At 36.2% G+C, this 13,221-nt stretch overlaps 1 protein-coding gene across 2 annotated transcripts in view; it reads right to left on the reverse strand.

Annotated features, from left to right (window-relative positions):
- The window catches only part of LOC306861188 (ELKS/Rab6-interacting/CAST family member 1-like), a 220,764-nt gene that overhangs the window by 164,344 nt on the left and 43,199 nt on the right, over positions 1-13,221 (reverse strand). For both annotated transcript variants that reach the window (XM_079403325.1, XM_079403324.1), the window contains 3 exons: positions 9,189-9,326; positions 5,177-5,317; positions 167-307 (listed from right to left, as the gene is read on the reverse strand). In XM_079403325.1, the coding sequence (XP_079259451.1) occupies positions 167-307; positions 5,177-5,317; positions 9,189-9,326 (420 nt within the window). The remainder of the gene's footprint in view (positions 1-166; positions 308-5,176; positions 5,318-9,188; positions 9,327-13,221) is intronic.

The raw sequence follows: 13,221 nt of genomic DNA on the forward strand, positions 1-13,221 counted from the left end.
TTGAGTGAACATTCAGCTCGCTGTCATAGCATTAAGTGTTGTTAACGTAGCGCTAAAGGCGTGCCAGTCACCCTAATGGCTTGTTAGGTGTTGTCCGCTGCTTAGACGACGAGACTCTGTGTTTGCTAGCTGTGATGCTTCAATTCCCTTCAATTGTCTGGCTCACCTTCTTGAGTTGACTCTCAAGTTTGGTGCATTCCTCTCTCTTCTGCTCAAGAGCGATTTCGAGACTCTTCAGTTTGGAGTCTTTCTTCAGTCCAGAGGAGGCCAGGGACGAGGCGTGCTCCTTCAGGTCCAATAGAGAGGCCTGAGGGCGAGGGAAAGGAAGGTTAAATCAGAGAACACTTATTGAACAATCTACCTCTTGAATGTAGAATGTAGACTCTTGATCAGGTTCAGGCGGGGGGGAGAAAAAGCTAATGAGAAGCAGGAGGAGACTTTGTTAACGTCATGCCACACTCCCTGATTGCATTGAAACAACCTGAGCACAAACACATGTAAATATGTGGATTGGAACCACAGCCAGCCCGTTTCGAGCCAATTTCAACATCAGGAAGCACAAAGAGCCAAGACAAATTGCCATGTGACAGTTTTTTTCTTTTCAAAACGCACATTTGTATACAAACACGCAATCAAAAGGATTTAATTCAGTCAGATCAGATTGGATCAAATAAACTGGACCTGGTTTCGGAAACAAAAACATTTAAAGAGACAGTTCACTCTAATCTAAAAACTCACTTGCTTATCCTCTGTCTTTCTTTGGTGTAACTGTGTAATGAATTTAGATTGGAGCTTTCTAGTTTATAAAAAGATGGAAACTCACCAAAAAAGTGGCTCATGTGTCTCATAAACATTCTGAATCTTCTGAGATCATACACTGATTACAGTTATTCATTGAAAATCTTGACATCTGCCATTATGAGTTCATCAAGAGTTCATTATAGCAAGTAATTTTGTCTGAATTAATCATTTTTGTGAAGTCAAAAATTTTCAATGAATCATTTGGTCGAGTTCTAAGTGATTTGTTCATAAACACAATGATCCAGTTTGAGTTTAGCACACTGACTCACTTACTGGAAGGTAACATAGTAACTTAAAATTTGGTCTATTTCTCACCCAAAGCAATCATATGGATTCAGAAGGCTTTGAATATAGCGCTATAAGTTAAATGGACCGCTTTACGATACTTTTACAGTGCTTCCTTTTTGACAGAGGAAAGCTCCAGTCCTTGGTGAACTGTTCCTTTAAGGGCACACAGGCTTTTATGAGGAATAATGTGATAAAATATGAAACAGGTTACAGTAGCTGTTACATCTCAATAGTAATATCACAAATATCGTGTGCTATAATGTACAGGCCTCTGCACATATGCAGTACATCAGCTCTCTGTTTTTTTAAGCAGAGTCTCAGACACGCTGTTAAAACTGCAGCTCTCCATCCATGAGGCCTTTCCTGCCGTTTCCGCTTTCAGCCGGAGAGCCCCACAATTTCACACTCGACTGGAGTCCGCGGACCAAAATACGCACTTAATGTTCATACTGCCGCCCCATGTTCTCTCGCGTTGGTAAAGAAAACAGGATAGGGGAATGATGGGATGTGCTGGACTCCACACTTTATGATTAGAGCGCAGGAGGGGAGGCCGAAAGACCTGGGAGTGAAGAGGTCACTGCTCACCAACAACACAATGCAGGAAAAACAAGGAGAGGGATATAACAGGACACTGAGCGATGGGAGGCTGCCACATGCAGCTCAGGACAGCAGCCGTGATCCAGCACAAATATCCAGGACACTGACGCTCTGAGCTTCACGTGCGGAGAAAGGACATGGGTGGATCTCACAAAACCTGTAAGGATGTCTGGGGCATTTAACCCCAAATTTAACAGAAATTCATTTAAAATTATATTTTACTACAATAAAATTAAGCCTACTTTCATGACCAGCAATGTGTTTTACCACAATGCACAATTTATTTTAATAAAAAAAATCAATATGAAATATATTAAATTACATACCATTTTAAAACTATACATGTGCAGTTCTTCCATGAGACTAATTTTAAACATCAGGTTTAAAAAAATAAAAAAAAATAAAAAATATGTACACAACTGTTCAAAATGTTAATGATTTAATAATGTTTATTATGTTTTTGAAAGAAATTTCTTATGCTCACAAAGGATGCATTTATTTAATTAAGATTTAACAAGATATAAAATATTTTTTAAATATATTTTAAAAATGTAATATTCTTGTCCTGCTGAAACTGTGACCCTTTTTTCAGGATTCTTTGATGAATACAAAGTTCGAAAGAATAGCATTTATTTGAAATAGATTTTTGTAGCAATATAAAAGTGACTTGTGCAATCTGATTTGTCCTTTCTGAATAAAAGTATTCATTCATTTATTTTTTTAAATACACCTAGCATAAACAAAAATGTGCTGACCTCAAACGTTTGAATGGTACTGGATATGTCGTTGCATTACAGTAACTGTTATAGTAATATCATTATTTTAATCCTCCAAATAGGTTTCATTTTATTTATGCAAAATATAATTTCATTTTTTTCCTCTACAATTTTGGTGTGAAACGAGATTTCATGAGATTCACCCACAATATGGAATTTCTATTGGCAAACGGAAATGGAAAGGGAAAGAGAAAGATACAGATGAGAGGAACTAACTACTGTAAGGGGGTGAGACAGGAAGTGGTTTAGTGGTGAGGATGTGCATCACCCATGTTCTAGAGGCAGACAGCGGAGAGGAATGTGGAGATCACAGCAAACAAGAATAACCTGAATAATAAAACAGCCACAGACACAGTGCTGTGGGAAAGCAAACGCAGTCATTACAGGGAGAGTTCAACCAAAAATGAACATTCAGTCATCATTAACTCACCCTCATGTCGTTCCAGAGGCGTATTACTGTTGTTCTTCCATGCAACGCACATGGTGGATTTCTGAATATTGTACTGGTCACTTTTCTATGCAATTACAATGAATGGGGACTGAAGCTTTCAAGCTTCAAGAAAAGACCAAAACCATAAAAAGCGCCATGAAAGAAGCATAAAAGTTGTAAAGTAGTTCATATGACCTGTACACTATATTTCAAATCTTCAGAAGCCAAATAAGGTCAAAACTGAAATCGCTATTCCGACTCCAGTGAGCAGTTATTCATTACTACTGGATCATTTAATCAGTGAGTTGAATGTTTAAATTATTTATTGAAAATCAGGTCAGTGATCCAGTTCTCAAAACTTGCTTGATTGATACCAAGACTGAAAATAAAATAAAATAAAAAAGTAAAAGTAAAAAAAGAATGTAATAAGAATTTGAGGAAATGTGCTTTAAAATAAATGCAAAACATTTAAACTATCCTGTATATCATGAAAACATCATAAAGCTTGAAATATTCAGAGAGCTTCAGCAACCAATAAGAGGCTTTAAAATTTCTCCTTTCGTGATTCATGAAAGGGGGAAAAAAATCAGGTTTGGATCGACATGAAGGTAAGTAAACGATGACCAAATTTTCATTTATAGGGTCAACTATTCCATTTATACTGACGTAAAGACTATTGGAGAGATGCTAGACAAAATACAAGAAAGTGCAAAAACATAGAAGGCAAAAAAAAAGAAGAAAAGAAGAGAAGAGTTGAAGACAGAAAGAGAAATGAGCAGTTGCTCTCTGGGAGGGGCCGTTCCCTCACATTTAGAATCCGCCATTTATCTTCTTGTTCTACACACACACACACACACACACACACGCACACGCAAGCCTGACAGTGTTGTGGGTCCAGCATGTCTGTTCTCATCACTACAGCTCCTCTGAGGTTGTGTGGACGGCTGCAAAATCAGTCTGTCTCTATCAAGCTTGAGCACCTCGTCCAATAGTGCAATCTAAGGAAGACTCTTCTAATGCTGCCTGGGATCTGCTTCAACCTCTTTAATCCACACCTGACACATTATAGAGGATTACTGCATTATAAATGCGAAACCCCATCTGAACTAACATTACGAATGCAAAATTGCACAAGATGTCAGCTGGACGCCCACCTCTGAGCTATTTGTTGGTCAGTTGAACATCTGTTTGTGCAGTACTGAACAAAAACCTGTAACTTGACTTGCTTTCACAAATGCAAGATATAATCATACAATCATACAGAAACAATCCAAGCTAATCTTTTGTAAATATGTGCAAAGACTTCACAGAAAAATCCAGCTGATTCATAAAATAATAGTTTAGCGTTTAATTACAGTTATCCTGATAGCAGAGATTTAGTTAAGGAGTGCTAGGATTAGTTGTGGATTTTAGTTGAGCGTAAAGGCCACAATTCATGACTGCAATATTTACACTGCAAACCCAAACTTCTGTTCACAAATATGCAAACAGATTACACAAATCTGAGCCCATGTTTGCAAGATGACATTGCAGATTAAAGGAACAAAATTCACACAAAATTGAAAATATGCTTAAAATGTACTCACCCTCAGAACATCTGAGATAGAGATGAGATTGTTTCTTCATCAGAACAGATTTAGAGAAATTTAACATTACACCGCTTGCTCGCCAATGGATCCTTTTTGCATTGAATGGGTGCCGTCAGAATGAGAGTCCAAGCAGCTGATAAAAACATCACAACAACCCAAAAGTAATCCACATGACTCCAGTCCATCAAATAATGTCTTGTGAAGTGAAAAGCTGTGTGTTTGTAAGAAACAAATACATAATAAAGATGTCTTTAACTTCAACCTGTGTCTGGATTCATGTGGATAACTTGTGGATTATTGCAATGTTTATATCAGCTGTTTGGACTCTCATTATAACGGCACCCATTCACTGTAGAGGATCCATTGGTGAGCAAGTTATGTAATACTCAATTTCACTAAATCTGTTCCGATGAAAAAACAACACATCTACAGCATGGATGGCCTGAGGGTGAGTAAATTTCAGCAAAATTCTCATTTTTTGGCACAACTATTCCTGTAATGGTCATCAACATGCTGTATACAAGATTTTGGTCTCTAGATATGGTTGGACACACTCCCATTTTTTCATCAATGTCACTACAAGGAAAAAATCATTACAAAAACACTGTAGATTGCGAAAATCATCAACTTCATACACTACTGGCTTTAATACAGCATTAGTTTGTTCATTACTTCATGCAAAATCAAGTTCTCACCTCGCGATCGGACAGCTCTCCCTGCAGTAAGCTGACTTTCTCTTTCAGCTCTTTGAGCTCTTTCTTGCTGCTATCCAGTTCTTCGCTCTTCTCTCTCTCGTCTCTATCCCTCTGTTCCTTCAGACGCTCGATAATACGCTCCTACAAACATCACAAACAAGAAAGGACATGTTAAAAGTGTGATTTCGAAGCAGGGAGAAGAAAAATAACTCACCCTCATACAGGTATGTTGTTACAAACCCATTTGACTTTCTTCTGTGGAACACAAAATTAGATATTTTGAAGAATCTTGAGCAGGTAAGCTAGTACGACAGCTGATGCAAAACCATCAGTGCATAATTAAATTTGACTTCTATTTCACCCTATTCCTCACACAGAGCTATCATATGGCTTTAGATGGTATGGAATAAATCGTACATGTCATATAGGCTACTTTTATGGTGCTTTTTGGTGTCATTTAACAGTTGTGTTAACTATAAATCATTGATATATGAAAAACAGCTGCGTGAAGATATTCAAAAATCCTCCTTTTGCGTTCCATTGGATAAACACCACCATGCAGGTTTGGAATGACATGAAGGTGAGAAAAATAATAATATGAGTGAGTTAATAATAATATTATTGGTATAAAAATAAATATTATTATTATTAATAATAATAATAATAATAATAATAATAATAATAAATAGCAACTAAATAATAATAATAATAAAGAAACATGAATCTAGAGTAGTAATTATTATTAATATTATTATCATTATTGTCACTGTTGCTCTTAAAAAGCATAATTAATATTAAAAGGGTATATACTTTAAATAAAGAAAAATTAATCTAGTGCAATAAGCTACTGTTGTTATTATTATTGTTGTTGCAATTATTATTATTAATAAATATTATCTAATATATATTTAATACTAAATAAATAAACAACTGAACAAATAAACAAACGAACGAATAAATAAATAAATGAGTGAACTGCGCCTTCAAGCTTTAAGCTTACATTGTTGGATATTTGTATCATGGAAGGTTGAACTCTACAATAGTATAGTGTCTATTTTTTTTTTTTAAGGTTAAACTTTTAAAAAGTAGCACACGCAAAAAGGAAATGAAGTTTGTGGTTATTTGGGTTCCAATTTATGTAAGGGTTGTAATATTTACCCAAAAACAAGAGCAGGCCAACACCTGTCAAAGTTTAGAAAGCGCAGGCACACCAATTCCTTAATTCTCAACTTAAGCGTAACTCTGCACGGCTAGTGGAACATATCTGAATGAACACATTCGCCGTACAATCCATTAATCTCACACATGTGTCAACTTTGGCCAGGTGTTGGAAGATTTGGCCGCGTCTGCTTTCAGAAAATGGAAGTAACTTTAGTAGAAATGAGTCAGATCTGATGTGAACGGCTACTATGCCGTACTGTACGCACACTTTAATAAAGTCGCAAAAAAACACCTTTAATAATTCCAAGAGGAAAAAGAGACAGAGCAATTACGTGAGACAATAAGAGGTCTGAGGAAAGAGCGTTTTGGCGCAGCCTCGCATTCGCAGTCGATGGCCTGTGAAAGAGGACGGCTGGAATCATGGAGAGCATCAGCCTCCAGCACTTTCACACCCGCGCCGGCCAAAACTCACACACCGAGCGGCCGAACTGGACAATAATAATACTGCTCTTTTTCAGGCCCGCACTGCATTTCTCACCGCACGGGCTCTCCCGAGCCGACGTTCCTGGCCGATCCTCGCTGAGCTGTGACATTAAGCATGACCGCTCATCGGCATGCCAGCTAACTCTCGCACCGAGTTCACGACATGCGTCGAACGGCATCCGAGGTGTGTGAAATGGAAAACTGCATGTGTTTAAGTAGGGAAGGAGAGATACGCTCTGCAAATGTCTGTGTGAAGGAACGTGCTGCAAAAGCGTATACGTGTCCGCCAGCATTCAAGTATGTGTGTCCGCTAAAAGAGCCAGATTCAATATGCAGATGGCTGACAAAGTTAATTTCCGCCCAGCGGCTGGGAGGAACGGGAGGCCCAAACCTCGGCGCGTGAGGGTATGTGAGCGAGATGAAGTGGGGAAACGCAGAACAGCGGCTCGCCGCCAAACTGCGGGCGCGTAAGACAATGCAAATAACCGCCGGGGTTAATTCATTCATATTCATGAGCTGGAGTTCAGGGGGCAGGTGGGGAGGGGTTGGTTGATTCGGAGAAGTGCGTCATTCGGGAAGCCCGAATGTCGGGTGAACTAGATGAAGATGTTGGTGAAGACAGTCGCACATGCGATGTGAGCTGATCAGAAGTGACGGGGATTGACCCGTGGATCCGTGTGCTTGCTGGGAGGTCAATCGCAGTGCGAGAATGACTGAGTCCTTACATAAGGGTGTGTGACAGAGCAATCTTCACTGCTGTCACACACACACACACACACATAGTTTCTGATGGTCTGCAACTGCAGTTCACGTCACCTGTGAAATCATGTCTCTGAAGGAGAAAACACACACGCAACCACATCCACAGCAAAGTTATTAATAATATCACTATTAGTACTGATGATAATAATAATAATAGACAATTTAATGTCAAATAATTACTACTACTATTACTACAACAACTAATAAAAATAATAATCATAAACAAAAAAAAAACTAGGGGTCAATTTGGCATTTTTCAAATATCGGCATCGACCAATACATTTTTCTGTTTGGCCGATGTGTTCCAGGCGGGACTTTTATTTTGACGGCAGCGCCTGAGCACTCTCATCCCTCCCTCTTGTTCTCTGTAGTCGTTTACAGTTCTGTCTAAGAGGTATAGAAGTCTGTCTAATAATCATATAGAATGGTTAAACAAAGGAATTAATGTATACAAAAAGTATTATAACGATTGCTTTTAAATTATTAGTAATAGAAAGGCAAAAATTATACTTTCTCGTTTGCCATCAGCATTAAGCAAATACGCATTTATATCATTTAAACAAATCTTTGAATGACTAATGAACATTTAATTTCACAAACCTTGCAAACTTAGTCAAATCCAGCTGCGAGATCTTGTGAGGTGTGCATTTATATCCTGACGGTCGGTCCGTGTGAATTGAATGCTTTAAACTTTAAACTCGTGATTTCAAATGATGCTGTGCTTTATGCGTTTACCCACTGTCATATTCATGCCATTTTCACTGTGTGCTGTATGTAAAATGAGTGTTATCTTGGCTTTATTTGAAAAATATGATTACCAATGCACACAAACTTCCCAGAATACTGAGTGCCCTGTTGGTTATAGTGTTTACGTCCTTTTTAATTATATTTTTATAAAATATTTATTTATTTGTGAAAAATACTTTGTAATCTAAAGTATAAATGTTTATTTTACACATTTATTTTTTAATCCATTGTAAAATTATTTAAAATTTCTTAAATATTAATATATAATATAAAAAAATTATTTAAAAAAATAATAATTATATATACATATACATATATGCATATTACATATGGTTATTAATTAGTGTTAATACTACTACTACTACTAGTACTACTACTACTAACAATAATAATAAACGGATACATTTATATAATGTTTACTAATAATATTAGGTTGCACATATGATTATTAATTGGCATTGTTAATGATAATAATAATAATAGTTGTTGTTAACTGCTCAAGATTCAAATGTCAGCATTTCTGGTTAGCCCCTCCGCTTGCTGCAATGCTATAAACAGAGTATGGATGACAAAAATACAGTACCAGTACAGTACATTAGTTCCAGTAAATAAGAATTAATAAAAAAATTATGAATAACAACAGAAATAATATCTGTGCAATGTCAGTTCAATTTGCTAGTGTATAACTGACAGACGGACGCTTTGAACACTCCATGGGCGAGAGTCATACCAATGAAAATGTTGCTACTGAGACAACCCTAAAACAGACAACTAGTGAAAATTAACAGGGAACAACAGGACACTGATGAATTTCAGTGGCTGTAAATGAATGCGTGTGTATGTGTTCGTGGGTGTCCACCTTCTCAGCCAAGGCCTCCTCCAGCGTGGTGAGGGCCGTGTCCGTGTTTGAAGTGTCGGCCTGCAGGGATTTGACGCGCTCCTTCAGGCTGGTCATCTGCTTCTCCTTATCCTTCAGCTGCTCCTGCAGGTTCTCAATCTGCACAGAGAGGGAGAGACACTTTTACGGCATCGAACTGATCCAGATGAAGACATATCTATTAAAGCACAATAAACAACATTTACTCACACTTAAGCTCAGAGTAGACTAAGTGAAGCCATTTTTCATTTTATTTTCAGCATATCCACTTACAGCACTCCATATGGACCAACATTAGGAACGGGAGGAGGGACGGATCGGTTAAAAACAATCTATTTTTTCGCTGTTCAGCTGAAAATAACTAATGACCTCATTAGAAGCATATTCAGAACTAATTCTCTTCATAAACTTTCCTTATCTGCGTGCGCGGCTGGCGTGTGCGTGACGCCGGAGCTGATGAATGACACGGGAGAGATGGGCATTTCCACGTTTCGCTCCATTCATCATGTCCCGACAGCTCAATGAAAAGACTGACTGTTCCTGTCCACTGTTTCACATTCAATTAAACGCTGACGGATTTGATAAATAGTTGCCGTTTTTGTTTCTTTTAGCTGCTTTGAAACAACCTGCTGTTGATAGAGCCGCTCTCTGTGCAAACACATTTTATCAGCAGGCCTACCTCGACTGTTTAGAGTAAAAGTTTTGGGGCTGCACAAGATGAAGAGAAAATATAGGGTCTTTGATATGAACATAATTGTTTTAAGACGTATATTTTGAAATGTTGGCAATATACGTTTTGTTACTATGGCTGGGATCTAACAGCCAATGAGAATGAGATTTATGTCACAAAAATAACAAACACTATTACAAAAACATCAGCAATTTATGTATGTTTAAATATAAAAAAACAAAACAAAGATATATAATTCTACATAACGTATATATATTTGTTATATATTGTTTATTATTTATTATTCATGTTTAAGACATTTCAAAGGTAATAAGCCACAAATAGTATTATATTATATATTGTTATTATTATTAATTAATATTAAAGACATTTAAAAATAATGAAAATTACTCACTTATTTTGTAGTTGTTAAAAATACCTATAACAACAATTATGCACCAAACATTATAATGTAGTTATAAACTATAACTACATTACAAGCCAAACAAACCAGTCCAAAAATATTCCCTTTCTTCCATTTAAAAAATATAAATATATATTTTAATAATTGTATTATTCATGTTTCAAGACATTTTCAAGAAAATAATGAAAAACAATTCTGTAATTAAAGACTAAAGTTATTAAACCATTATATTTTATATATATTTATAAATTACATCATTAATAATTACTCATGTTCAAGACATTTGAAAAATCACTAAAAATAATGAACATCACAATTTTTTAATTATCAAAAAAATACTAAAAATTGTATTTAGTAGACCTAAAATCTTTCTTTTCTTCCATTAAAAAAATAAATACATTATACATAATTTATATCAAATATTTATTGTATTATTATATGACTATATATTTTTTTATTTTTATGAATTATTATTCATGTTTCATGTTTATTCTTGACATTTGAAAATTACAGATTTTTTTTTTTTTTAAATCACTTATTTTTTAGTCAAACAAAATAACTATACTCACATTTATTATAAACCAAAAAAAATTAACAGACTAAAAATCTTTCCGTTGGCCACATCTGTCGCATCTCTCACAACCACTTTTTTTTTTTATTCAGTGTCCGGAAAAATCAAGTCAAGTCAATATTATTTGTATTGCACTTTTAACAATGCAAATTGGGTCAAAGCAGCTTTACATCGGCTTGAAAAGAGCGAGAGAAAACTGTGACAGTGGCATAATCTGGTTTCCGACCTGACCGCTGAGAGAGATAAAGCCGTGTCGACTTATGAATTTAATTAAAAGTGTGAATGTTTTGGCAAAAGTGATTACAAGGATAACAAATGTAGGCAGAGAGGAAAAGTGAGAAGAAACCCTATAACGAATTTGCCCCGATTAAAAAAAACGACCGTTGTTGCTCGAATAATGAGAAGTACGGCAGGTTTGTTGTTTTAAATAATTTCAGACATGTTTGGACAGATGTCGGGGTTGGTCTCAGCTAGTTTTAAACAAAAAGTTGAGCGAGGAAAAAAGTTGAGTTGATTGGTCCTATGGAATTGTGGGAATTTTTTGGTGAACGAAAAGCAAATATAATGGTGCATGGCCAATACGAACACTTAAACACCTCCAGCCCTTCATTAATCAAACACACACCTGACAGCTCCACCTGTCCGACGATACACACATTCACACACACTTCACCTCCTTCCCTTAGATATCGTCTGCGGTCGCCCATGAAACCTGGTTGTGTAACGCAACCTGATTACGCTCCTCTGCCCCATTACCCAGCATTCCCCAGAGTTTTGGGTTACTTTGTGCAGCTTTGGCCAGCGCACACTTTATGCTCATGAATATTTCATAGCGCTCGTATTATGCATGTGCAGAGTCATATGATAACAGCAATTATATTTCGGAAAAGAATCAGCGCATTGAGAGGAAAACTGCAATCCTGTGTAGAGCTAATAGAGGAAAAATGCCTTCATCTTCCTCGTAAAGGGAAGATGGACATTCGGATCTAGATTATGGGGATCCATGTCAAGCCAAATGATGATTACGTTCAAATAGGAGCCTATTAGGCAAAAAAAAAGCCCATGTTGGGATTCTCGGAGAAGCTTTAAACTGGAATTCAATGACCTGGTATCTAAAATTGAGGGAAGAACAGATTGTAGATGGACACACACACTCCCAAAAGCTCTTCTGCCCCGTTTCTGGTTTCATCCGAGAGTGTGTGCGCGGATAAAAGACAAGACGAGACAAAAAAGCAGACTCCCGTCAGAGAGATCCATACACATGGAGACTTAAAGGGATTTGTGCGTGTGTGTGTGTGTGTGTGAGAGAGAGAGAGAGAGGGAGGGGGTTGTCTGAATTATTAACTAGTGTTTTGTTTCACTTAGTGATCTGCTGCTTGTCAGCGTGGTGTGTGCTCTGGAAACAGACAGAGAGGCACACGACACACAACAAGACAACAGACGCAGACAAACACACACACACACACGCACAGAATGAAAAAATTTGAGCGTTTACAGCGGGTTGCATCAGAATTGTATGCAATGTGCAAGCCGAACAAAACAACATGTCAAACCCACAGAGTGGAGCGACGGGAGGGAGAGATCATTTCTGCAGATTTTCGGCACATGGGTATTAAGAAGGTTATACTGTATGTATAAGAGAAACTGTTTGCTGGATGTTTTTCAGAGCTTTTTGTTAGAAGGTTCTGCAGGAATTATTTTAGTATAATTTAGATATTACAGTTTTTATTAACAATCAGATATTTGTATATCATTTTCTGTTTTCTTTTCAATTTTAGAAGTTTTAGTAATTTGTGTTTTTCTCATTGTCAGTAGTTTATACACACACAGACACATACATATACATAATATATAAGCAATAGCAATTTTTAATGGTTTTAATTTCAGTTTGTGGTTTTAATGGTTAGTAATTTTAATAACTAAAAACAAAACAGTATAAACAAGAACATGTATTAATTTTTTAAAGTCTCTTTAAATATTTCATGTCTAATTAAATGTGTTGACTTTTTTTTAAGCAATTTTTCACTCACAAATTGCTGGTAAATGTTACAAATACTTACAAATTAAATTTAATTAAATTCAATAATTTTTTTCAGTATAATTTATCCTATTCATGATTTTATGATATTCAAAAAATGCTGTAGGATTTACTTTGAAACTATTTTCACTCAGAAATTGCTAATACATTTCACAAACAATTGCAATAAATAAATAAATAGACTAGCAGCATATTCTATTCAACATGAAAGTAAAGAAGATGGTATTTTCTTGTAAAATGTACTCCAGTAATCTTTTATTTACAGCTGTGAAAAAATCTTTTTTAACAGTGTCTCTTAAACCAATTTCCAGT

This window comes from Barbus barbus (genome assembly GCF_936440315.1).
Source record: "Barbus barbus genome assembly, chromosome: 42".
Taxonomy (NCBI): Eukaryota; Metazoa; Chordata; class Actinopteri; order Cypriniformes; family Cyprinidae; genus Barbus; species Barbus barbus.